Genomic DNA, 27,449 nt, shown 5'->3' with positions numbered 1-27,449 from the left:
TGGCTTGTCACAGAGTAACACACTTGCCTTCATATTAAGCATGTAATATAACAGTATATTGTATGTAATATCCATATGTCTCCTAAACCACTTTATTTTTTTTACAGGCACTTCACAGGCAATAATGAGGCCACAACAACCTTATGTATAAAACATTTTAATTATATTACAATGAGAGAATACACAATACCTTCAAGTGTTTGCTAAAATGTAGCCAGCACCAGGTACTCGTGTACACGCACTCACACACACAAAACAAAAAAAAAAGGAACTTATATAACACATCTTCTGAATGCATATTACACATCCGCTAAAAGGGACATATTCACAGGTCTCTGGCACAGAACTCTCCCTACTACGCACAGTATGTTAGCCCAACTACTATGCCAAGCACCCCCCCCCCCCCACCCCACCCCCAAGCACCACCACCAGCACCCTCCCACCAAAATCTCAACAAGCCCTCCCTCTCTACAGACTGTATGCTCTTGAGCCATTGTGGGTCTGCATGCTAAACCATACGCAAGTGGGACGCTCCGCCTGAAAAGCCTGAAAACTCTGGAAAACAAGACAACTCAAACTCCAGAGCATCACTCGTGACGCTGCACAGACAGAAAAGACGGAAAATAAAGGAGAAAAGACAAAGATGCTGGGGTCTGGAAAGGGGGGATGCTCACCTAAAATCTACAATTCGTTCGTTGTTAAAGCTATTCATCTGGAATTACACAGGAACCCTTCCTTAATCATTCTGCATGGAGGGTATAGAAGATCAAAGTGACTATTTATTTGGCAGGAATAATATTTCATGGAAGTCATTGTGTGTGTATAAGCACCAATACTTGGGAGGACCCGGGACAGGACCGGCTCGCTCTGGGTTTCTGAGTGTTCTTGTGTGTGTGCGCAGACTTTTCCTCCTCTCCCCTGCACTCTGTACAGGCTTTTCCTTGGTCTGCGCCTCAACCTTATTTCACCCCACACAGCCCCCATCTCTCTTAGGCCCTGCCTGCCTGCTGACTTCCCTTAGCATCACACTGTGCTTTTGTGCTCTTAGAAAACCCACACACTTAAGTAAATCTCTGCGCAACAGTAACATGAAAGCAAGCATCAAACCTCGTCTGCACTTTCTCTCAAGTCGACAACTGTGCCGAGCCCCCGTCTCTCAGATGACTCTTAAGGTTTAAATTATGCTTTGATGTTAATAGGAGGAGTTTGTTGAGGAGCCCCATCAACCTCTCGAGACAAATGTGAACCTTTTTCTTTGCAACGAGAGAGAGAGGAATGGGACCGGTAACGTCTTCTGTCCCCTCTCCAGGTGTTTACAATTAGAGCAAATCTGAGGGTTCAACAGCATCTCCAAACTGGGACTGACTTCACAATCTTCATCAATCGGTACAATCTCTGGCTTTTAAGAAAGTAATTTTTTCCAAGGCACATCATTAAAAGAAACTCCATAACCACTATCCAGCAGTCAAATATACTGTATGCCGCCACCCACAATCTCAGAAACCACTCATTCTGAACGTGTGCTATGTACGTTTTTAAATGATGTCATTGAAAAATTATAATCTCATATCTGGCCCTCAACTCATCCCATTCATTTTGTCCTCATCTCTCACTTTTCTGCTGGGAGGTTCTGTGCAAGAGAATTTCTTATTTTCCATTAACATGTTTACTCAGTTGTTCATTTGACCAACAAACTGAAAAAAGACATTTTTGCTACCAACAGTCATGTACAAATCTCTTGACATGAATGTAAACTCTTGATGAAAAAAAAAAAAAACAGCTTTATCAAGAACTTTATCTCTGGTTGTTTTTTGCCCTCCTGCAGTGTATGGAGAGAGTGCAGATAGGAGGTAAAATTCATCAAAACAAAAGTCAAAAAGAGTTGGTCACCAAAATGCACCACAGAGTCAAAAGCAAAAACCACCTGCTTGTCTTAAAAAATAAAATAAAAACAACAACCCTGCCCGCCCACCCTCTCTCAGAAAGCACAAGATGGTAATATTGCTGTGTCTCAAGAGATCCCCTGATCGATGGGGGAAGATTTTTTTTTTTAACACTTTTTAACACCGCCGGGAGGAAGGAGGAGAACACCTTAAGCTGCCATCGATTGGATTATTCTTTTATCGCTCCTCTCCCGGCGGCTCCCGCTTTACGTCTCAAAACAAACACATTGTCAACATACAATAACAGAGAACTAGTCATGACGAAAACAAGATAAAACAAGCTTCAAGTCCAGAAAAGTCTGAACCCCGATGGTGACCGTTTCGGGGCAACTGGAAGCTGCCATGGGAGTTTTTTACCAGTGTGTGTGGTTTTCGTGACAAGAGGCTGCGATGGCAGGCGGGCGGGCGGGCGGGCGGGCGTCAAAAAAGAGGGTGGGGAGTGCCTGGACAGGGTGACACGACGGGCTTCTCAGTAGAGGCCGAGGGAGGCTTTTATGAGTTCTTCACATGCGCCCCCTTATTTTGCTCGCGGAAGAGCTAACGTCACCGTTTTGGCATGGGAGAGGGTTTGAAATCAAAGCATTCAGCTCCTCCAGAGAAGTGCAGGGAGGATAAGAGTGTGTTCGGGGGAGATGGGGAGGAGGAGGGGGGGGGGGGGGGGGGGGGAGTGTGTGGTGGGGCGACGACCTGAGTAGGGATGGGGGAGGGGAGGGGGTGGAACGGGGAGGTTGGGGGGGAGCATGACAACAGTCACCAAGGCTCACCAAGGCACAGAATGACAGCAGGAGAGTCACCCATGGGAGAGGGGCCAGTGTATTAGCTCCCCTGCCCCCACTCTCCCTTCAACAAGCCTGGCCTCCTGTCTGTCTGTCTCTCATATATAGATATACTCTTCTTTTTTGTCTTTTCATTACAAGAGAACATTTAGGAAAATATAATACAAAATTTAATAGAAGAAATATAGACTACACTGGCTAATATCACTTTCAGTGACAAGTAGCTGTTTGTTTTTTTTGTATGCAGGTTTTTTTTCTTTTAAGTCTTTTGTCTTTTTTTTTTTTTTTTGGTCAGACCTGCCGTTGTGGACTGGCCCTTTTTGAAGTGTTGGGATGCCAAGCTCTAAAGACCGCCAAAGACTCGAGGCCTAATGATTATTAAATGGTCAGAGAGCAACAGAAATGCCTCTTCCGTCAATAGTGACTATTGTGCATTGCGTTACAGACAGGTTAGTTTATAGTTGACCCATAGGACTCTATTACATCGGTCTTTAGCAATGCCCAGAAGCTCCAGAAATAAGTAACATAGCAGAGAGAAAATAAGATCATTAGCCTTGAGTTATAGAAATGAAAGTACTACTGTATGTGATTAGTTTTGATAGCTAAAACAAACGCCTCTACAGAGAGCAAATCATTAGAGCTGGCCTTTTTTTCTTTCGTTTTAAATTTTTTTTTCCACTTCTACAGCTTTGACTTGTTAATGAGGACAGAAAATTCAAATGCAGACACATATGAATACGCCTTGAAAAAGTTAACAGAGCTTTGGAGAACTGCGAATCTGGGGTAGATGGCACTGTGAGCAAAGAGACGGACCCATTAGTGAAAAAGAAAAAGGCATCGCCCTTTTCTGCGGGTCCACTCTCTGTACGCACCCATCTGCCTTCTACAGCATGGTAAAAAAAAAAAAGTGAAGGAAAAAGTCTCCCATATTACCTCACGGTCCTCGACCAACCCGCCAGAATCAGTTAAACACTTTGAGAAAGCAGTAGCTTCCAATGTTTATTGCTACATCAATTCGCTACTGAAAAGTAAAACAAGATTTCAATCCTGGGGCTCCATTTGAACTTTTTTTTTCTGGAGGATAGAGTTTTAGTTCTGAGGCAACTCCTTTTCATTTGTGATAGTAGTCCATCCACACCATAGGGTGGTATAGTGTAGTGGTCAGTAGTGTGGAGTAGTGGTTAGGCAACCCAACCGGAGGGAGACATGAGGCTTTGGACAGTAACTGTACATCTATATACATTCTTTCTTCTCCGTTTCAGCTCTGGAACTTTGTCAGTGATTCATTTTAGTCTTTCGCCACAACTGCGGCACATTTGGTAACAAAGGGCCACATACCACATAGCCATTGTAAACGTGACACGTCTTATTGCATGCTTGCAAAAGTACTGCTGCACTGTGACAGAATCCTCAAAAAGAGCTGTTTGGAAAAGTTTCATTTTGCCGCTTTTTCAGTGGTCAGAAATTACAAAGGTGACTAGACACGAGAGTTTTGTGTTGCACTAATTTGAATCCACTGAATAATTAATTATCTGCAGTACTAATGCAGGGTAGGTGCAGGTTAACTGCATGGGGGACATCTACAATAGCTGCCCCTGTAGATGGTATTTGTGTATACAGGGAATATATGATGTAATAAAACTGTCGAGGTCCCGATGTTGCATATATCCCAAAACAAAGTGCTTTACCCTTTCCATCAGAAGCTGATAGTGCAAAGCATTGTGTGTGTCTCGTTCCAATGCTGTATATTGCCATATGGAGATAACTTATATTTTGATACTGGCCTCTCTTGTTGTTTCTTTTCTCGCACATTAACAAGTCAAAGCTGTCCACCACACCACAGAAGTCCCCAATAAAACCACAAACTCTCCTCTGCTCTCTCTGAGCCAGCGGCAACACTAGGTAGGGGTTGTGTGGACAGTGGGAGGGCAGGGTGCGTCAGGAGGGGCAGGTTTAGGCAGGATACAGTAGGGTGAGGTAGGGTCAGTGGTCTAGGAGGGAGGGGTCAGGAAGGCTCGAGCGGAATTTAACCCCATCTGCTTCCTGGAAAGCCGGGGCCGAGGGGGGGGGTTGGGGGTACCGCCATTTTGGGCTGACCTGATATAGGTAGTGGGCGGCGTTGGTGAATGCGAATGTTTCGGGGTGGGGAGGCGGGGGGGGGAAGCATGGGGAAGGATCAGGGCTGGTTCGGGGGGGGGGGGGGGGGGGGGGGGACGTGGCCGTAGCACCTAGCAGTGGTGCGGCTGCAGTCTGTGGGAATGTGTGGCTGTGTAGCTGGCGTCGCTGGAGCTGCTCTGGAGGCTGTAGTGGTCCTCCTCTTCACCGTCGCTCACGCTGTCCACGCTGTCCGCCTCGCCGGGGGTGAACTCCATGCCCTCGATGTCCACCTCTGCACACAGACACAACCAAACACACAAGATTATTCCCGCTATTCAGAGACAGACAGACAGAGAGAGAGAGAGAGAGAGAGAGAGAGAGTGGGGGGAAACAATGTTAAAAGTTTATTTGTGCCAAACTCTGGGCATGTACGCTGGGGAGCTCGCTGTGCCTGTGGATTAAACCAGGATTTAGGCAGCCATTAACTCTGAGCAAACAGGCGGATCTTTGTGCTCCCTCTGCTAATCCCCCTCCATTGATAAACAACTGCATGTGTGTGTTTACCACATCCAGGATTAGTAAACATAACTGTCCTAACTAAGGATTTCAGGGGGCCCGTGACACACTGGCGAGCCACAGACACACCTCAGGCCTCATTAGATTGGCTGGAGTGTCAGGATAATGTCATTCAAATAAAACCAGCGGTAGTGTTTTAGCATTTTATTTTATGGCATTTCTGCGTCATTGGGTATTAGTGGAGAGTGACAGAGGAGGGTGACATGTGACAAAGGTAATGAGCTGGATTCAAACCTACAATGGCAACAAAAGTTAGAGCCTTTGCCTGCTGAGCCACCTGGACACTCCAATCCAATGAGATTATGAGCATTACAATAAATGCTAAATACTGTAAATTTGCTACATTTGGCCTTTATTGGAGTTGTGGTGGCATCTTCACAAGATGGGCTGCACAAAATAAATACAGTGGGCCACACTGACACAAAATCGCCCACGGTCAGTAGCTGAGCTGCTGAGCTTAAGCTGGAATCTCTCAACACTTGACCTTTGGGCCGGGGCATCACCTGCAAACAAGGCTTGGTCTAAGCATTGTGTGATTTCACACTTGGTTCACAGTGTGGCCCCGAGTTTATGAGTGGACAGCAAGAGCAACGCAAACAGCAGCACAGCTCGGGCTGGATTTACATGTAGATGAAAACACCAACAGTGTTGAACACTGATTTGCAGGCAGGGGAAGCGAGACGCATTTAGGAGGTCGGCCTAGTAAGGCACTTGGGCTGATGAATGCATGACAAATGTGCATGGATTTTCTCAGAAACAACATCAGGCTTGACACTGTAGGGGGGTCAAGGCTAGTCGGAGCCATGCCTTGGCCAATATTAATCTACATTAAATGTGGAAGAGTGTGTTCTCTCAGTAGCCATGGTATGGGTCAGTGATAAAGCAGCAGAGTTCAAGGGCCCACACTGACTCAGATTCTCTCTGAACAATATACAATAACAATATACAATATTGATCTACATTTCATGTAAGTCCGTGCCTTAGCTTTAAAGCCAAGGTCAATGCCCTTACTAGTGGACAGAACTGCACACACACAGTACAGTAGTCTTGCACTGCAACTGAGGTGGTTCAAATTAGTGAAATGTTCTGATACTCTATCCTGAAATACAGACTGAAACCTTTTTCAAAGTGTGACATTCGCATACAAATGGTTTACAGAAAGTCCTGCATGGATGGTCCTGTGGCCACCAATGAGGAAAATCAAATTGCACACACATAATAGAATATACTGTAGTTAAAATGTCTGGAATTGGGATAAATGAGGTTCTACTGTGTGATAATCCCTGTATTAGTGTCAGTTGAAGCCTCAGTCTACGGCGCTGCTGCTCTACAGTACCTTGCTCGGAGTCGGTGGAGATGGTGGAGCCCATGCTGTCAGTGCGGATGCGCTCCACGGCTCCCGACACGGAGAGCTGCTCCAGGCGGCGTTTGAGGTAGCGGTGCTCTCTCTGCAGCTGCTCCTTCACGTTTAAAGCCTTCCTGTCTTGCTCCTCCAGCTTCTGCACGCACACACACACACACACACACACAAACGCCTGGAGTCAATAATAATGTTTGCTTGGCCCAAAGATCTACCTCTTTCTTTTTTCTCTCCCTCTCTCTCACATACATCATTTGGATCAAACCTGTATGAAATATGATACAATTTTGATTTGTAAATGTTTTATTGTCCTATGCTTTCTTCTTCTTCTTAGTAGTAGAAGTAGTAGTAGTAATAGTAGCAGTAGTAGTAGAAGAAGTAGTAGTAGTAGTAGTAGGCCTAGTATTAACGGATACTTTGTCACATTTGCTTGAATTTGGATTCAAGTCATATACAGATGCTGTTACTGGGTCACATGGAAATGAAAGCTTGGGAAAAGCAGCACTGTTCACAATCAGCTACCAGTCAGACCTCAACTAAAGTTGTGAAAGAGAGTATATTACAACAAAGACTTTCAACATGGGATGGGGAAGTGGCCAAAAAGACTGTGAGAGAGATCAGGGGCCGTATCCACAAAGCTTCCTAGTACTAAGAGTTGGTCCTAGTGGTGAAATTTTAAGAAAACTCTTAGAGTGATGACGTTTTCTAAGAATTTCCCCTTAAAAGTAAGACTAAATCCTAGTAAAGATAAAAGCTATTCACAAAGCATCTTAGCCCTTAAGAGAGCTCCTAAGGTGGAAAACTGTTAAGAGTAGAGAAGAGGACTTTTAGGAGCTTAGGAGTTTCTTAAGGAGACGAGAAAATGGCTGAAAGATGCAGAAAAGACGCATTAATGCTATTATTATTGTGAAAGTTATCACAATGTTAAGATATTTAGCAACAGGCAAACAGTGCAGCAGTGATGATTTAGGTTTATGCAACCACATAGAACAATCACACGAACAATCACCGCTCCTTCACAGACTCATGTTGTGATGCAACCTGTTTAATTCCCACTGGACGTGCGCACCGTGCACCAACAGAACAGCAGCATGGATATAGCGAGTTTTCTCTGTATTGTCTGGTCACTGATGGGACACACGTCCGCATCATCAGCAATATACTCTTGTTTTTTTTTTGATAGTATAAGCAAACCACGCGTTAATATCGAGTAAATTGTGTTTTATCTTGTGTGATTCCTTGTGTGCATTCTGGATGACAAAAAGAGGCGTGTTGATTTTTCTTGATCAACCAATGACAGCGTCCAAAAGAGAGCATCACACCTAGCAACGGGGTCAACCACACCTCCTCACTAAGATAAAAGTTCTTGTCCATTCCTTGCTCAAAGTTGCTCTGAGAACTTTCCTAAATCACTCCTAAGCTAGGACTCCTTGCTAGATAAGACTCTCTGAGAGGACTCTCAGAATGTTTGTGGCTACGGCCCCAGGGGTCATTCGGTCATTTTAGTGCAGAGTAAAGAAAATAATCTTCCTATAATATAACTGATGCGTATGCATAAAGAGGATGTGCACACACCCCTTTCCCCACAAAGTTTGACATTTATGAAAAGCAGACTCAACATGAGAATGGGTTTGCCACCTTTTTTTTTTTTTTTGCATACACAGGTTTTTAGTGGCGAATCATTGCAAAGTCTAATACACAAGGCCCCCGGCGATGTGATAAAAAAAGAAACACCACAATAACAAGAATTAGTGTCGACCGTCTGAGCGGAGGATATGTATGATAAACAGGAAATGAAGGGTTAAAACGCGCTACGTCTGGATTTTCCACCGACCACACTGTCTCAGCTGCCTGTATGCAGCAACAGCAGTACAGAATGTCCTAAACTCTACCGCATTTACATTTCATCTTTTGCAAGACAAAGTTAACGTTCATTATGTGTGAAAGCATCAGAAAGGTAAATGATATCGTGCTGACATCCTTGTTCTAAGCTCATAAGCCCTTCCTTCAAGGTTTGAAGTAAGATCTTCTTTTCTTTTTTTTAACGGCCCTGCTGCATACTTCTTCTCGACAGTATCTCACGTGTCACTTGGTCGACATGAGCTGCAACAGTTAATGAACCGTAGAGGAGGAGGTGGCCTAAAGCAAACCCCAAATCCAATTATCTCCTACCACATATCTGAAGATCAGCCAAATGTGCTGCCCCCCCTCTGTTCCATATTTCACTTTGTTGACTTATCATTTGTTTGAGCATGAGCGTTTTTTCTCTCAGTCTTGGGAACGGTTCCTCTCGCACGCCAGCCTCTAACAGCTCCGATTGAAAGATTAGAGGACATTATGCCACTGGAAGAGAGCGAGGGAGAGGAACAGAGATCAAAAAGAAACAAGAGAGATGGAGCTTGCGCTTGGCAGCGGAGGGAAGACCAGTTCCACATACTTCCTGAGGAGCTCAGCTGGGCTTGGACGAATCTACAAGCACTTGGTCGGTAGTATTACCCTAGGCTACATATTAGTGGTGATAGCTTAGGGGTCACGGTTCTGGAAAAGCCAACTTATCCAAACTGATACGAACAATTAGGTTGTAACAGAAACCAAATAAACAATGTGTGAATGTGGCATGGTTCAGTGGCATTTTTAACAACGCTGAGGAAGTCCTGTGTTTTGCAGTACCTTGATGTGCATCTTGGCCCTTTTCAGCAGGCTCAGTGTGGTGTGTCTAGTGCTGTCTGGACCCAAAGGCACCAGCTTCTTCAGCTGCTCCAAGTACAGCCTCAGTTTGGCACGTCTGCAAACACACAAGCACAGGGTGAGTCAGCAAACATCCACCAGCAGAAGAGTGGGAAGGCACCTACACTAGCAGACTGACTACTGATATACTGTATACTGGACGTGATCGGGTTGATGCTGCAGATGCTGCGGGTTTGGTTTCAGTTCTGGTTGTGGGCTTGACCATGAGAAGTCTGTTCAAAGGGTCGAGTGGGGAGCAGGGTCTCGCTGGTTAAACATGCTCGAGGCTCGCGGAGGCCCCCCCAGCAAACCACTTTCAAATCCCTATGTGGGTTCACATCCTTGTCCATCTGCATTGCAAAACCCACTCATGCATGACAAAAGGCAGAGTGCAGCACGTTATGTAAGCGCCCCAACATTTACATCTTGCCTCATCAACACGGGCTATCCTATTCTCATTGAACACCCACGTGTAACGCACATATTCGCTCGCGCTCAAAGGTCACGCACGCACACGCGCAGAGAGCAGAGGCAGCTATGGTAGTGCGCTTTCTGTCGTATTATATAATTGTACAGAAAGAGACAGGACAGCCGAGGCAGCCGCGTCTGACGTAAGCCCATGAGCAAACGCTGCTGGTTAACGAGCTCTGAAATGAATTTGAAAGGGCGACTGGAAAGGCTAGTCAAACATCAAACGTCCTCCCAGTGACAAGCTGCACCGGCAGAGTACAGGCCGGCCATTTAGGACCAGTCATGGATGAAGATAAAGCTCTGGTAATGTGAGAAGGTATGCTGTCGTATGCACACACACAGCAGACACTCCCTTTAGAATAGATCTGTACAGACCAACAGATTTGAGGGATGATGATATTTATCTAGGCCTGGTTGTTTTTTTGTTTCGCTGGCTGCGGTATCAGGTTTTGGTTGTTTGATCTTTTCCAATACACACGCATGCATCCAACGCATCCACCCGCAGCTAATTCCATATGCAGGGTGCCATAGTACGACACACTGACCTCGATATTAATGCAGCACCGCCATCCACCCTCCATCTCTGCTGTTCGGTTGACTTCCCACAGGCCTTGTGTATGATTTCGGCGAGAAACGGCGACCACTAATGTAAGGGAGAATCCTTAACCCGCAGTCGTTGCGTGCCAAAGTCATCGCAGACCAAAATGACGGCCATGGCAGTTCATCATCTGCTGTTGTCGCTCTGTTGACTGGAGTCAAGACAGAAACCACGGGCCCAGAAAACCCTGCATCCATGCCAAAGCCCAAAAGGCCAACAACCCCGGATCCACAAGTAAACAGCTAGCTACATCCAGCACTTGGGCGTTCAATTCACTGATAGCAACGACAAAGCTCAAGTTCATCTCTGTGTGGACATACAATGACTTCGCGCGGATATTGTATATGATTTCAATGGACTACGTTTATTCGCAAAATTTATATCAGTAGATTACCTCCCTTTCTCTCCTTGGTCCATTCAAATTTGTTCATAAAGGCCTTTCAATCCTCCATTAGTCAAGCTAGTGCATGAAGCATTTCTTTGTTCCAAGCTAGCCTTCCCCCTTTCCTCCCGTTCCCTTGGCTAACTCCAGCTGAACGGTAAACAAACTTCAACAATACAAGGCCTCCACTGGCCATCGCTGCAATCACAAAACAACCTAATCACAGAAATGAAGCTCTCCGGGGCTGGCTGCAGCGCGAGCACACATGACACTATAGTACACACATACACACATATACACAGACAAGCCTTTTCCCTGTTTCTTTTTTACGGAAGGGCGTCGCCTGTGTTTTCAGGGAAAGTGAGACCCTCTCACCAGCCCCGTCTGTTTCCTTTAGAGGTCAGCCAAGCCTGGAGATGGCCTGTGGGCAGCCAGACAGGAGAAGCCATCTTCTCTCAGGGACCAAAAATAATTATCCACTGCCCTCAATTATAATCACATCTTTCATTTTGGGGGATTTCATTGAAGCTATGGAAAAAATGCACAGGATTTTACCTAAAAAAGAAAACAAACTTCAAGCCCTTTCCACCTCTCTACAGGTACGGGCAGGCATTCCCAAAGAGGGGCGTGTGAAAGTGCTCCAGTTCCTTTATTCCCACTTCTCCCAGGGGGCGATCGCCCCCCCTCCTCCTCTGAACCCCCCTCCAACCCTCTACTCCACCCTGCCAACACCAACACACCCTCACCCTGCTGGAGAACAAGTGTCTTCTGAGGACAGGGGTGGGGGCCCACCTCCAACCTGCCCCAGTCCCAGCCACATGAAGCAGTTGGACGCGGGCCAGGGGGAAGCGGGCAGGAAGGAGCTGGGGGTCTATGGGGACGGGAGGGGGGGAGGGGGGGAGGGGGGTGTTTTTTGGAAGGGAGTGGGGTCCGATCGAGTGGATGACTTTCCCCTTGGTTGAAAAAAGGGCTCTTTGAGCGCAGTGTGCTCAGCTGCACCAGGCAGCGCTCCATACACATCATCCAAGGGTAACTTGAGCCAATGGGCGACCATCTTGCACCCCCCCCCCCCCCCCCCCCCCCCTCTCTCTCTCTCTCTCTCTCTCTCCCTCTCTTGTGATGAAAAACAAAAACAAGGCGTTCCCCAAAATACCCTGCCTGGCTACCCACCTCCCCCTATAACTCTGGATTTTTTACTTATTTATTCATCAGAGTCCCCACCTGTATGTTAAACACACATTTAGCCAGCACACAGAGGATAGAAATGGGCATAGATGTAGGCCTACATTCATCACAGCATTGAAAGTTTAAAAATAAAATGAATGTCTGCATTATTTGGCATTTCTAGGTAAGGTAACAGTAATACTGCTTCTAAATTGGTGCATTCCTGTCTCTACATCCTAACTCCTCCTCCTTTTAGCTTCAAATCAAACCCTCTTAGTGTTGGCAACAATTCACTTCAGTCCATTTCTTGTCACTAAAGTTTCAGCAGGTCTGGGCAGAGCCTTGCACCTCACGACCCATGTACTTAATGCGATGGCATTAAGAAAGGCTTTCTTAACCTATCCCTCCTTCAACTGTAATTGTGACTGTCTAACAAACGCTTCATCCGCCTGATGCATATCAATAAGACTGGACCTGTTGTTCTCCTGCCTGGTTAAACGCCTCGCTCTAGAAACCTGGCAGTGTGTCCCTGACAGCTCCCTCCTAGCAGCACGTGCTCTCCCGCCGCGAGACACACTCGCTATTTTTCCTCAAGAGCGCAGCGGACTCGGAGCAGGGCAGACCCTTCCTCGCTCACGTTTGTTATTCCTGAGCCAAAGCCCCGGTCACGCAATGTTTATCAGATTGCCTGAAACAGCCATGCAAAGCGCGGCACCGGACGGGACAGGAATACTGTGTACTTGAAGGAAGGGAGACGGTCCACACTGTTCCTGATCCACATGGTTCTGAATCACTCACAAATTTTCCAATTTGTCTGGGTTGAAAATAGAGCAGTCTTTAATATTCTTGTCATGAATAGTGTCATAGTGTGAGAATATTGGTGTGGTGCCACATAGGCGTTCGTATTCAAGAACAATGCTAAAACAGATTCCTGTTGTTGTACTCAGTCGTGGGTGTCAAACCAATTTCAGACACATACTGTAAAAGTCAAGATTTCATTGTAAAATGCAGGCAATAATGGTGGGATATAATATTTGAAAAAACCCAATGATCCCATTCTGAAACTGTTACAATTCAGTGTTGTTTCTCTCATGTTAGCAATCAAACAGCAGCACTTTTACATATGCCCAAATCAATTTTAGAACATCATCATTCAATTGTAGAATTGTAAGCTTTTGTGACTCAACTCTATAATATAAAATTTCATTGGGCTATAACCGCTCTACATTTGAGGATTAAATAACAGAATAAAGGCAGTAAAATTGCTCTTTGATTTGCAGTGGAGTCATGTCCAGAAGGAAATGACCACCTGACCATTCTCACGTGCAAAATACCACGGGATGGTTTGTGTCTGATCTCTGCCCCTCCCTTCCTCCCTTCCCCCCTTCCCTGCTCTCTGTTAGGGGCCCAGTGCCAAAACAAAGTAATGACTGAGGAAAGGCAACTTTTTCCTCAGAAAAACTGCATCTCACTGAAACTGGAACAAGATATTCAAACTGCTGACTTGTGCTCCAAGGTTACTGGGTATAGACTAGACTGTTCCCACAGATCTGCTCACACTTTGGGCCTTGGAAGGAGAACAACCATGAATTAGGCTACATCTTGTTTTGCTGCAAGAGAAATGAGGGATTTCCTACAGGCAAAGGCAAGCTGCACCCCTTGTGTGTGATTGATGCATAATGGAGCATATTTATGTATGCTGCACCAGAGGAGGAAAGGGGTGAAAGACCACAGCCAGTTTTCCAGGGTCTTCAACGGACTGCCTTGACAGCGTCACCCAGGACCCAGTGCCTCCCAGCACACTGGGACCGGGACTACGTGAGCACACAAAGAGCGGCAGGGCCTGAGAAGGAGAACCAGTGCAAACACGGGGCCTTCACCCTTCACTCACTGCGCTGTTTAATGAGCTTGCTGCAACCGAGTGCATTCCTTGGCCCATACGCACAGGACCGAGTGGCTTGTCTGGCGCAGAGCCAAGCCCGCTAAACTAGGGTCAGAGGTCATCAGAAACACCACTGCAATGTTTCTTCTCACTCCCAGAGCTAATGTGGTTAGTCACCTTTGGGTAGAGGAAAAAAACATGCCATGCCCCTGGTCTTGTTTTGACTCCAGCCCACAAGACATAGGCATGGAAAACAGAGAAAAGCATTGCCTAGTCTATACAAACAGCTTTAGGCAGGGATTCTGGCACTTCAAGATAATGTCAGCACATCCAGCCCTCTTTGCCAACTGAAATGATGAAACCGGCAGGTCATCCAAAGAATATTTGAAGGATTTAATTCCAAAATGCTATTGATGTTCATTGTTCATTGATGATGATTCAATGTCTCTAAAATAAAGGGGATCCAGTCTCTAATAGCGTTATCAACAAGTCAAACAAGACAAATCATTTTGTCAAACATGGACTTAAGTTCCCTACTATCCCTTAAAAAGTACCATATTCTTTGTTTATGTTGTGCTATCAATCATTTTGTAAGAGTAATATCACCTTTTCACGTGGTGGATGTCTCATTTTGAAACAAAACTCTTAATTTAAAGCATCAGTCCATCAATGTTGGTCTAAACTTGTGGGAAACCGATTGTACACTTAAGCCTAAGAAAAAAAAAATCAGCATTTGGCCCGGGTCGTCTGTTTACAGCCCCACTCTGTTACGTGAAGTGAAAGTGGGGGCTGCGTTGCGTGTGTGTATCACCATGGTGAGGTGGTGGAATTTGGGTTTGCCAGTGGAGTGGCTCCACATCTGGCTGGCAGGTTCCTGGAGAATACAAGGCAGATGGAGGGAAGCTTGAAGTGGGGCAAGAGGAACGGAGGGAGGGAGCGGGGGGACGGAGACCCTGCCCGGGGCCAGCAGACAAACACAACACACACACACACACACACACACACACAAGGCCTTTCAGCAGTCCCTCATCAGTCTCCCTGTCACCCTCTAGCCCTGCCCTGCACATGTTTACATTTTAGAAGAGAGGGGATATCTGATGTGCCGTCTTGTAAAAACACGAGGGCAGAAAAATACGAAGGCGCTGAACCAGCTCATGTGAAACTGGAAGAGCGGTATGACACGCTGCCCACGCCACCGAGACGAGAGAGAGAACAGAGAGAGACGGAGGGACGTGAGAGACTGTTATCACGCTGATACGAAATGTCACTCATCTGGGACAAACTGTATTTGTTTTCTGTCATCGAGGATGCCACACCCACTGGCAGCATTTGTGTGCAGTGACAACTGTGAGGCGAGACAGACGGATACAAGTCCCCCATAAACACATTCTCCTGACGGCAGGAACAAGGAGCTCGGTCTCACATGACTCTGCTCTCACACGCAAGCTGCAAACAGAAACTTGGATCAGCATACCACAACAACATTGTAGACGGAGGGAGGGAGGGAGGGGCGTAGTCACCTCACTACTTGTAGGATTAGGCTGCTAAAGCAAAACAAAAAGCTGCATACTTCAGCGGTGATTAAACAACAGGAAACTACCAAATGAAGTGGTTTGTTGTTCACTCCTTGGTAGTATTTCCACATAGCAAACTGGAATTTCCACTGGGCGTGTTAGGGGAATGCCTTGTAATTAGATTCATTTGATTTTTTCCAAAACTGCAACAATCCCCTGAGCGAAAAATAGGCACGGATCATTACAAAATCCTTCCCTCAATGTAGTCAGCCTACATCTGCGTTAACTGAAAAACAGATGTTGAATGCAATTTAAAGAGGAGAATGTGTGAGCAAATCGAGAGGGAATAAGGAAAGGTTTCCCTGGTGTAGTTGTGCATCTCTGCATTGTTTCAACACAATGTGAAAATGACAGTCCTGACCCTTAACTGCCCTCCACTGCATGTATGTCTTTGGTAAATAAGGAGTAAATTGAAATCTACATCTGCAAATGTTGGACAGACTAGCAGAGACAAGTTCAGCAAGCTCAATAAACACATTCCCCTGACATGGGGACCTGGTAAAATAGGGCAGCTCTGGTTTCATACTGAATCCTTGTCAATGATTAACACGAGGTATGGCATGGGAGAAGCTTCCATGCTGGCACTAAAGGTATTTATTCCTAAAGGAGATTTTACGATATACAATAACTAAACTAGATCGAATAAAGGAGAAAGGAAAGCAGAACCGACCAACAACTCTTACTGAGTTTGATATACAGTATCGATGCACAATAACAGCCATCAAATATTCATTTGTGACTGCTTGCTTGCCAAAAATGCAAGCAGCAGCGAATGGCGATGTGGCTGCAGAGCATTCTAGTAATAAACGGCCTGCTGCTTTTGTGACCCACATCCACCCACCCGCTCTCCCCCTAAACCGCCTCTCTTACTTAACTCAACATTCCAGCGTATGTGTGCGTGCTCCGCTGACCTGATTTTCAGGCTGCCTGCTCGGCACACAGAGCAGCCACGTCCTACACAGCCGCCCGTCCCTCCCTCCAGCAATGCTGAAGAATTCCTCCACCTCCTCCGCAGGCGCACGGTCCCGAGGCCCCCAACCATGGCACAGTCATTGCCTCGTCCCGTCTTTCTTCACCCATTCCCTCCCCGCTCTCCTCCTTCTCTGTTCAATCTATTATTTTTCTTGGCCCTTGCACACCTCCAAAGGTATCTGTGCATTTTGTGTTAGAATGTGTCCTATGCATCAGCTGCTTTGCGGCAGCGAACAGGATTTACTGACACAGAAAAGTGGTGCGCAGCGCCCTGCAGCAGCGGCACCTGAGACGGAGGAGGGAACGTTCTCACTGAGATGTAGGCCTGCGCTGTGCAGAGTCACACACTCAAACATCTCCACATACATGAGCGTACACACACACACCCAAAGACACTACATTTATTCAGTGCACACACCATGTGCAGCCATGACGACTACGCAAACACACAGTCTTCAATAGATACCATATGAGCGGCCGGTCTGGGACCACGGCCGGGCTTGACCTGTCACCCACTGACCTCGGAGCAGAGAAATTCCTCAAGTGACCCCTCTCTGTGACCCTTTCTACAGTCCAGCTGTAGTCTATTTCATACTCTCTGTCCCCTTACAGCTTCTGCTTTTCAACACTGCAGTTTTATTCCAGATTGTCCGTAGGCGATATCTGCCAACTTCAGTAACTGTTTGTATTTGTTGTATCACTTCTAACTGTAAGTGCACATTCACCTGTTTCATGTGTGCATTCATACATTTAAAACAAATTACTTACACGGCCTACATGTGTCTAAATGACTCAGTTACATGGGACCACATACAATAGATCATTAGTCTGAAATGTAAGCCGCCCATATAAAACAATCCATGACTCATAAGTCACCGCAGACACGTGGAATATTACTGAGTGTCTCGTGAACAAGGTAAGTGCAAAAGCCATGTGCAGGCACGGCAGCATGTGAACGCCACAATACACTAGATCACTAGATTTGGAAAGAAGATAAAGAAACTTGTCACACCTGGCCTATACAGCTGGCAGTAAGAGGTGTAAATGTCATAAAACTCTTCAAATTGTTCATTCCACTTATATACCGCCATGAATGAACTTTGTGGTTTTTAAAAGTAGGATAAAGACATATGACCTTAACCTGAGCTGCATCCATAATGGTTGTGCATCTTACGCTTACATAAGAAAAGCCAGAAGATAAACTGGCCCATTATGTTATCTTTCATATAACATCTTCCGTCTCCCTCTGAAGCAAACAGAACGTTTTGGGGCAAGCCAGGAATTTGCAGTCACAAAAGAAGCCCCATACCTCAACAGAGGAGAAAGGGGGCAAAAACGAGTTTTGGCAGAACAGCCAGCAAGGAGTGAAAAAGGCCCTTCTGTGAGAAGGGGGGGGGGGGGGGGCTCTGCTCTCCTCCTCCTCCTCATTTCCTCAGGTTTCTGCTGACTCAGATACTTTCAGGGGGCAAGAAGGAGAGCCAAAATCAGGAGAGAAAAAAAGATAACAGAAAAAAAACAGATGTGGTCTCTGGAGAAAGAGGGAGACAAAGACGAGGAGGCAGGGAGGTGAAGTAACAGGGCTGCGGACAGCTCACCCCCCCACCCCCCTCCCCCCGTCCCACTGCCATAACTCATAGAGCTCAGCGAGGTGCTGCCGCTGCCCGGCCCGGCCTCCGCACACAGAGAGGAGCGCTTCACTCGGGCCGGGGGGTGGGGGGGGGGGTGGGGGGGTGGGCAGAGTTTCTCAAAGCCAAATAAGTCATTCATCACAGTAGGGAGTACAGGACCCCGGGATAATAAATTTAATTAGAGAGAAGATTAGACCGTGACAAACCCAAGGGCCTGCTCCCATGTCCATGAAGTGCATGTGAATTTAAATGGGTGTTGCACAGTTGCTGTACATTATCTTCACTGGGATCTGTTGGAGATATAAACCATAGTTTTCATTTTAATCTCAAACACCTTTCCGAAGTTTGAATGTACACTTGCATGTTTTCTTTGTTTGTTTTTTTTTTACATTAAATCTCTGTGCGATATTTGCAGGGATCTTTTGTTCTTTTCAATTCTGTCAAAACAATACTTTCATTTCTGGCTGCCAGAATGTTCTGACTGGTCAATCTAACACACAAGTCACAACTACGCTCCAGAGCTTTATATGCTCACTATCACAACAAACTAGCTTATAAGAGAATGATGAAGACATTTCTTGGAAGCAATTTTTTTTGGAAGCCGTCCTTTCAAAACTCTCCGATGACCATAATTATCTGTGATCTCAGAAATGAAACCAAGAACACCTGGCTGCCTGGCATGGGTGGTGTCTGTGGCTAGGGAGATAAAAATAGAGCTGTAAATCCTTTCTCAATTGAGGAAAGCAAACATACCAGATACTCAACCCTATGAGACTGGGTTCAGATTTCCCGTAAACAGGTGTGATAATGGGGAAAAAAAAACACAATTGTAGTTTCGTGTACGGCGTTGCCAGAAAAGGAAACTGGTGGCATGGACAAGTCGTCATAAGCGTGATCAAGAGCGGTTGAAGTCAGAAATGGGAAGGAAGCGATGCCAGTGAAGACCAACCACGCAGCAGCATGTGGTTTCAGAGAAATGTCATGCTGATTCTCAGCAGCGGAGGCCTGTGACACTCTGGCGAATGTAATGAGAAGGGGAAAACAAAAACCAAAAACAGCAGAGTCACTCTAGAGACGGTCTGCACAGCGCTGTCATGGCTGCACTCGCTCTCCAGCAGATAACCAGGTTGCGTCGGGACAGACGACCCCGTGGTCACGCTGCTGTCACCCATCCAGATGCCTCATTCTGATAACAGGACACCAACATGGCCGCTCCTGTATAACAGCCAAGACAGCAGTCGGGTCGCACGACCTTTTGAGAGACACCCAGCATGACCAGTAGCCATGCAGCCTGGGAATGGAGAAACAGGGAAAACTTGACAGACAAATATTTTGAGTACTTGAGATTGCTTGCTTTATCCTGCCAGACACTTGCACTGCCTTGAAAGTGGAGAGGATTGTGCAAGATCAAATAGACGAACCACTCCTCACGCTGTTTCAAGTATTCACAATAAATGCTACATTGCCCCCGGGTCTAAAACCAGGGAAGAAAATCAAGAGGCACCTTGGCTACCTCGTGAACTTACAAGGATGGCTGTGGGCAGTCTGTGCTGTACCAGCGTGAACCAACCAAAACAACACATGACCAAACAAAGAGGGTGACTCAGGGCTAAAAAAAGCAGCGCCTCCCCAGAGTGGCGTCTGAGGGCGTGAGGGAGGTTGAGCTTTTGGAACTGATAGTGGGCCTGCTGCAGATTAACGAGGGCTGAAGCTCTTGAGCGGATGCTATGCTCTGAACTGGGCATACACTCATTAAACTGGTTGAACCGGGACAGCTGAGGACTCTTGGTTTTCTTGCATCGCATGCAGGCGGGGATCAGCAGCAGACTGAGATCAACCCCGGGGAACTGAAAACGTTGGATTAATCACGCATCTGCAACGTTCCTTAGCTAAAGACGGATTCAAAAATAAACTGCTGGCTTTCTTCTCATGAGTAGCATAATCACGAGGCATAATACACTGCACACACACACACACACACAGTACAACAATTAACTACCCATGCTGCAAAGGCGACCAGGACATGAATTGGTATTCGTGCTAAAACCTGGAAACCTCACCATCTCAACCTTTAACACCTGTATGCTACAATAATGACCGTGTAATTTGAGGACACAGGTCCAGACAGGGATTGAATCAGCATGCATTGTGTTGCAATGGATCGCAAAGACACTGCAGGGCCTGTCATTACAGACAGGTACGGCCTACTCTCCCCTCAGATGGGCAACAAAACAGTCATGGAAAGAAACAAGGAAGAATATGACAGGTCTAAAGTATCTCTTAAAACTGAAATAATGATTCATTTTGTCAGCCGGGGTTTGTCCCCTATGGTGCACTGTGGCATGGGAAATGCGTGATGTTGCAGAATATTCAAACTACCCAGCATTTGACCCACCATGGAGCAGCAGCGCTCTGTTTTTGAATCTGAATTTATTTATTTATGCTCTTACAGCTGCAGCCATAAATCAGTGGACCAGAAGGAGAAGTAGCAGCTTTTTTTTTTTAACATCACAATACTGTAAGTTACGCTATGTCAAAAAATAACCCCTTTGTGGTCATGCTGCTTACACGGGAAGTGAGCAAGGTGATTATGGAACACTTTACCGGCACTTGCATTTCTCAGTGTGACTGGACGTCACTACGCTGGTAACCACACCCAGCGGACATGAGGTAACTCTTGTGTCTCAACAGCCGCGGCATAATCGGCGTCAGCTCCTCCGTCAGGTCAGGGAGGGACATGTCTTTACTTGTTCTTCACTGCGCTACAGATGTCGATTACTCACTCCCAGGCATGTGACTGGCAAACTCCAAGCCCTCAACGTGAGTGACAGTGTGTCACGTACACATACACACACCCATTCCAGGCCCGACTAACGCGCTGACAGCCACATCAGCCGTTTCCTAAATCCTCTCCGGCGGACATTTTTTTTCTAAGAATCAGTGAGAGCAGTTGGGGTGAGAGAGGGGGGCCGACCATGAAGCGAAGAAGTACCAAAAATAATTCTACTTCCACCAAACCCTCTTCTCTTAAGAAACGAGGCGGCGGATTCAAAGCGGGGCCCTGCTTCCTGACTGGAGACCCCTTTGGATCTGTGATGTCACTGGCCCGTTTGGCGGAGTCAAAACAGACGTCTGCGCCTTTAATGAGCGAGGGTATCACATCACCGCTGGCTGAGCGCTGCTGTACCCCGGAGGGAGGGAAAACACTGTTGTTTGCGAGCTCTGGCGAGGTGCATGCTGGGAGCAGCGTGGAAGCACTGGGCGTGGGTACTGTGGGCTTCTCAGTGAGGAGAAGTGACACGCGAGGCCAGATTCGCAAAACCCCCCCACCCCCCTCCATCCCCGCCGTCAGTCTGTGCAGGATTATCACATTACCGACAGGATTCCCTCGCCATACAAGGTAACGAGTTTCATCCATGAAACGGAGACAGATCTAATCAACATGAAGGCGCTCTTTGAAATCAGCTTATTATCTGTTTTCAGACACGAGGAATCCATTGATCAAATCTCTGGCTCTAAGCTGAGACTGAGGAAACACTCTGACGGCGAACTCGGTGCGGACTGCGGTTCTGGCACTTTTGATTTAGAGGAATATATCTTTTACCTGCAGCCGTCACCCCTTCACCTAGCACATTAGGGACCCGGAGTCCCGGTCACGGTGCGGGGCGAGACACGCACACCAACAAGACAAGATACAAGAGATGGGCAGGGAAACAAATAAGCTGGGTCAAAGCACCTCGGCTGTCTCCTTACCTGTGTTTCTCCAGCTCGTTGTGCGACGACCTGAAAGGGCAAATAAACAAAAGACATGGATGAGTGCCAGGGCAACAAGTGCTGAGATACTGTCAAACCACGACACGGCCTTCCTAGCACATGGCACGAGGAGCTGGAGAGGAATACATAAGTGAAAGTGAGGGTGAGATGCACCGAAAAATCCCCAAGGTGAATGGCTTGGTTAGTGAGTGATTTGGTTTAAAATGCAGGACAGATGAAAGCGAAAAGTATGGAAGGATATGCCAGGAAACAGTAGAGCTGCATGACATTTGTATTGGGGGGGGGGGGGGGGGGGAAGTGTGTTGAGAGATCAAAGGAGGGCCCAATTCTTTTCCCCATATTCCCTTTCCTTCAGCTATAGGTGGCTCTGGGGCTTTGAATACTTTAACAGTACAGTCTCGCCTATAAAGCCCTGCGTTATTAAAATACTCCACGACCGCCTCAATCTTGGTTATTACTGCATATTCACTGGTTAATTGCTGAAACGCAGCTTCACGGTGAAAACGACACAAATACGCACTTGATAGGATTCTAGTGCATCCCCAAATGTCAAAGACTGCAGTGTTTATTTGCATGCAGAAGGTTGATTTCGTCCTAGTGGAGAGAGAGCGACGGAGACACAGACTCTCTGTCCACGAGGTTTACATGACAACTGTGCAAAAATGGAGAGTGATTATTTTTGCCAGGAAACACATGCTTGGCAGCGCTTACGAAAAATACTGACGACACGGGCCTGCATCGCTCTGCCCGACCTCGTCGCCTGGACCAAAATATATCACAGAAGTTGATACGTTTCCCGAAATAAATGCAAAACGGAGGGACCATTCGCGTTCTATTGTAGCCTGACAGTCCTGCTCATCTCATGTATTTTTACTCAAAACTCTGAATAAGGGTGCAAAACAAAATCCTTTTCCGCGGACGTGTCTGTGTGACATCTGCCAGAGTGCTGTCAACAGAGGGCAAAAATGGCCCACAGAGAGAGCAGGATACGTGACACTAAACCCCCCCTCCCTTACACACACACACACACACACACACACACAAACAGCACGCGCACACTGCTGTTGTTGCTGCACGCTGAGTGAACAGCAGCACTGACATGAGTAAAAACACACTCAGACGTCTGGAGGCCTCGACGCTGCAGAATTCCGCAGCACGTGGGTTCTTCCCGAGGAGAGGCCTATTATGATCTGCGACTGGGAGCAGCGAGGGCACCGCAGTCCATCTGAACAAACCCTCTGTTCATGTCACACACTGAGACCGTCATGGATACCAAGGCAATAAAAACCAAAACAGAAACAACAAAGGGCCAGACTGACAACAACCCTTTTCAGATTTTCCCCCGTCTTTGAGAGCCCTTGTGCTCGCAAAGCAGCGGTTCCCACAGCTGTGCTGAGGAGGCTGAGGCTTCTGGACCACAGCTCGAAAGCTGCACGAAAAAAAAAGGGTCACGGTTAACAGCGGAGGAGGCGCTACCCCAGTCGGCATCGTCAGTGCATCTAGATCACGCCGCATCTGCACCAAATCATCCCAGAAGGGCCGTGGGACTTTGCGCGGCCAGTGGCCCGACGCAACCTGGCAACTCCCCTTTTTTAAAAGGCCGACAAGGCAGACGAGAAGCGCTTTATCTCGCTGCATCGTGGAGGAAGTTGTCCCAGTCAGACGTGCCCAAATTGGGGAAACGTCACAGGCAAAGCATAGGGCTCGACCAGGAAATCGTACGACAGCTCGTGCAGGAAGGGCCTGCGCACAGACCTGTAATAACAGCAGATTAACACACACACCTTTACATGTTATGTAAAGGGTCGGTGTGCCATGCAAATGACTCAGTGGCCTCAAGTCATAAACTGAGTATTGATGATCAGAGGCCGTAAAACTGTGCAAAGTCAGGACAGCAGCGGGCAGGAAATGACCCTTACATCAACTTTTATATGGGGTGTAATGGATGAAAACTGGCAGAGCTTCTTCCTCATGGCATCTACGTTTCCCCATGCATGACGTCTTCGTCACACGCTCTCTGCAAAGCACAAAGGATTTCAGGGGACACAAAAAAGTGTTGTATAAGTCATTTGTTTTTCTAATTTCATATTTGCTGTGCCAGAGAGGTGAGCGTGTAATAACCGTTGTTAATACAATTCCAGGTCTCACTGGCTGACGCTGGCTGCGCTTTTTACCAGTGCAAAGCTTTTCAGAAGAGTTCTGCTTTAACAACAGCCGACCAGTAAACAAGGAAACTCCACCAGGGTTTCTTCTCTCTGTCTGCAGAAACAGGCTGCCAACCGCTCTCTTTCACATGCCCTACGTATTGCAACATAATCAAAACATATTTTCCAATTTAATTTGCAGATTGGATCATCATATCAAATGCTAAGTCAGTTTTGGATTCTACAAAGCAAAGCACTGTGGTTTATAAGTTTATAAGTAACAGCTAAATTCTGTTTAACTGAAAATAGCATCGCTGGTCCAGTTAAAGAACATCAGTTTTCATTTCAGCATACTCTACAGTATCTTTATGTTTTCATGTCTATGTTCTGAGTCTGAGAGTATAGGAGAGTATAGAGCGGGGGAATGTACCCAGAGTGTAGGCTACTGCACTGTAATGGGACGTTAGCGAAAAAAAAAAAAAAAAAAAAAAAAAGGAGGGAAATCCAGATCAGCCAGGTTAAGGCCCACAGACCCTCCATAAAGCCCAGGGGTTTGGTCTGTAGGGCAATGAATGTGTACGTCTCTGTGTCAGCCACCACACCCACCTGCCACATCCCCATACACCCCTCCCTACACACACACACACACACACACACACACACACACACACACACACACACACACGCACACAAACAGTTCTGTCAGCCTATCAATGACAGTATCAAAGGAATGTGGAAGGGGCTGCATTCTCATCTGTGAAAACAAACTACAGTAATTCTATAGTACATTTTAGAAGGACACTACACAAATGTCACAGCAAAACTATAAGCCTCTGCAGGAATTACACACTGTGTGTCCCTAAACATATACTATAGGAATATTATATTTAATTTTTGTCGGTGCACTGACATGCTTGGAAATGGAGCTGGGCACAAGGAGTGACTGAGCATGATATATCATGTAAATGTTTCTGGCAAAAACAACAGCATGAAAAAAAACACCCTTAACTAGTAGATATGTGATAGGCTACTGCAGCTACACCTTCTTTCCCCTCAAGCATTTCTGTGCAAAACACTGGCCTGTCCCACTTACAAGTCTAACAATCTGCATTGTAGCCTCCTTGCCTGGATGTGACAAACACTGTAAAGGACGGTGGTTCCCAAGCTGGGGTCCTGGGGACCTCAGGGGATCAGTAAGGGAGTTCCAGGGGGTCCAAAACAACGCGAGGGACAGTTTAATTTCATTCGTTATACGGTTTCGCTGACAGAGAGTGAAAACCAAGGACTATAGGTTTCACTCTCTGTACTGTACTGTCTCCTCACCTGCACGAGACAGACAAACAACAAGACTCTCAGATAGGGGGTTCGCTGGGTGAAAACCTGCATGAAATAGGGGTCTGTGGTCTAAACTGGGTCTATCAGGGGGGTTCCTGACTTGAAACTGTCACGGTATACTTTCAAAGTCAGGCAAGACGCTGGCGCTGCAGACACACACACACACACACACACACACACACACACAAAAAGACATTTCAAAGTTGTTTTTCCAATGGTGGGAATAAGTGCGTGAGAATGGCGGCATGTAAAGTGAGCAGCATGCAGGCTGTTTTTCTCGGCGGGGAGGGTTAGGTGTCTGAAAGAGAGAGTGGGAGCAGCAGAGTTGACAGTGTACGCGTGGCAGTGTTTATAAGAGACCAAAACAGAGCCAAGCCCAGCAGAAAGATGGCAGGGTGCATGAATGGGGTGGCGGTGGGGGAAAAACAGGCTCTGTCCAGCTGTAGCTATGTCTATGCCGGGCAATGACGATAAGAAGAAGAATTATATTTACCTATTGTTCTGAGTTTTTCTGGAAATTGGCGATGCTTTCGTTTTCTTTCTGGAAAAGTCGCTATTGTACGGTAAAACAGACGCATAACCGTGTTCTGCCTCTATTGACAAAGCAAACAACAACAAAAAATGAGTGTTAATTTCTTGTAGTGTTTGCAGGGAAATGTATAGGCTACAGCTGTGAATCAGGCATTTGGCGAATGGTAAAACACGATAACTGTCAAATGTCATGTGTGTCATTACTGGAGAAAAATACGTGATCGGTCAATCATCAGTGTAATCGCTCCCAATACAGACTAGGCTTGAGTAAAGCCAGATATCCTAGCTAGATCAATAGTTAGTGTTACATGATCATTTATGAGTATCTGTCATTATGATGGTGGGTAATATTTTCAATGTCACTCTAGTAAACAGCAGATGGCTTTACTCGTTTCCATAGGACAAGTAGAAAAACACTTCATTCTGCTTATGCCTTCCTTAGAAATGATACAGCTACAGATACGATACTTCAAATAATAGCTGACAACTTAAGTTTTTTTCTGTGACATATTATGGCTGCTGAGTCCAGTTTGCATCCATCGCCTAGTGTCCCATTGTCTATAAAGTGACATCATATCTGCACTATGGCAGAGCCCGTTAAAACTTTACACCGGATAGAATATTTACCGTTTCGATTCTCTAATTATGAAAAAATATGATCATAAAGCCTGTCAACTTGGCAATCTGGCGTGAAATACCTCTGTCTCTTCTTTCCAAGTACTCTGCAGCCTCCAGCAGAATTAAAAGAGAATTAAGTTCCATCTTGTTGTCTTGTTATAAAAAATAGAAAAAAAATCTATTTACACAAATGTACAAGTCATAAAATAACGCTGTAATGGAATGGAAATTAAAACTGGTTTAGACCGATATGTGCGTCTATATTCAGTTCTGAGTCTTGGTGACTCCAAACTACAGTAATATCAACAGCACATAACTAAAACTCAGGAAGTGAGTGATCGCTGTTTTGTCCAATGAGAAAAGCCTGAGGGCGGTCCGCGAGCGCCTGTCTCAGCCAATAATCAGGCGGTGTAGCGGCGAGGTGCGTCTTGATTGGCTAAGCAGCGCAGAAGCCATCACGGCCATACCCTAGCAACAGCATGTAAGCCCCGCCCTCTTCGTAGCTCATTGGTTTGACACCCAGAAAAGCAGCTGCTGATTGGCACAGAGACGTGTTGGGCGTGCCTCTTACGTTGAACTTGGTTGTTGTTTGGGTTGCCAGATTTGATAACTCCCGAAAAGTATGTATTCGGATCGTGAGGTAAATCACGTTCACTTATTCCCGAGAAGTGTTGAGCTCGTTGCAGAACAGACGAGGCAAGACAGAATTACCCGGGGTTGCATTTTGTGCTCATTTCCTGCACAAGTCATCCTGTAAGACTTATGAACATCCAGGAAATGTTTTCTCATAAGCCTAGATTTCCAGTGTAATATTCCTGTTTGAAATGTCAGTTATTATTACCAATTGTTAATTGGTTTATGAGTCCAGACAGTCTAAAATGAGCTACAGTGTTATAT

General features: G+C 46.3%; 1 protein-coding gene across 1 annotated transcript; it reads right to left on the bottom strand.

Annotated features, from left to right (window-relative positions):
• Positions 1-141: 141 nt before the first annotated feature.
• mxd4 (MAX dimerization protein 4) lies at positions 142-26,841 on the bottom strand. The gene is made up of 6 exons (XM_071912979.2): positions 26,633-26,841; positions 25,897-25,996; positions 21,904-21,933; positions 9,423-9,537; positions 6,729-6,891; positions 142-5,108 (listed from the first exon to the last, which is right to left on the bottom strand). The coding sequence occupies exons 1-6, from the start codon at positions 26,694-26,696 to the stop codon at positions 4,948-4,950; spliced, it is 633 nt and encodes a 210-aa protein (XP_071769080.1). The 5' UTR covers positions 26,697-26,841; the 3' UTR covers positions 142-4,947.
• Positions 26,842-27,449: the final 608 nt, after the last annotated feature.

Source organism: Centroberyx gerrardi, chromosome 3 (assembly GCF_048128805.1).
Source record: "Centroberyx gerrardi isolate f3 chromosome 3, fCenGer3.hap1.cur.20231027, whole genome shotgun sequence".
Classification (NCBI taxonomy): Eukaryota; Metazoa; Chordata; class Actinopteri; order Beryciformes; family Berycidae; genus Centroberyx; species Centroberyx gerrardi.
Note: the sequence above shows the minus strand (reverse complement) of the source record. Positions and strands in the feature narration are given on the sequence as shown.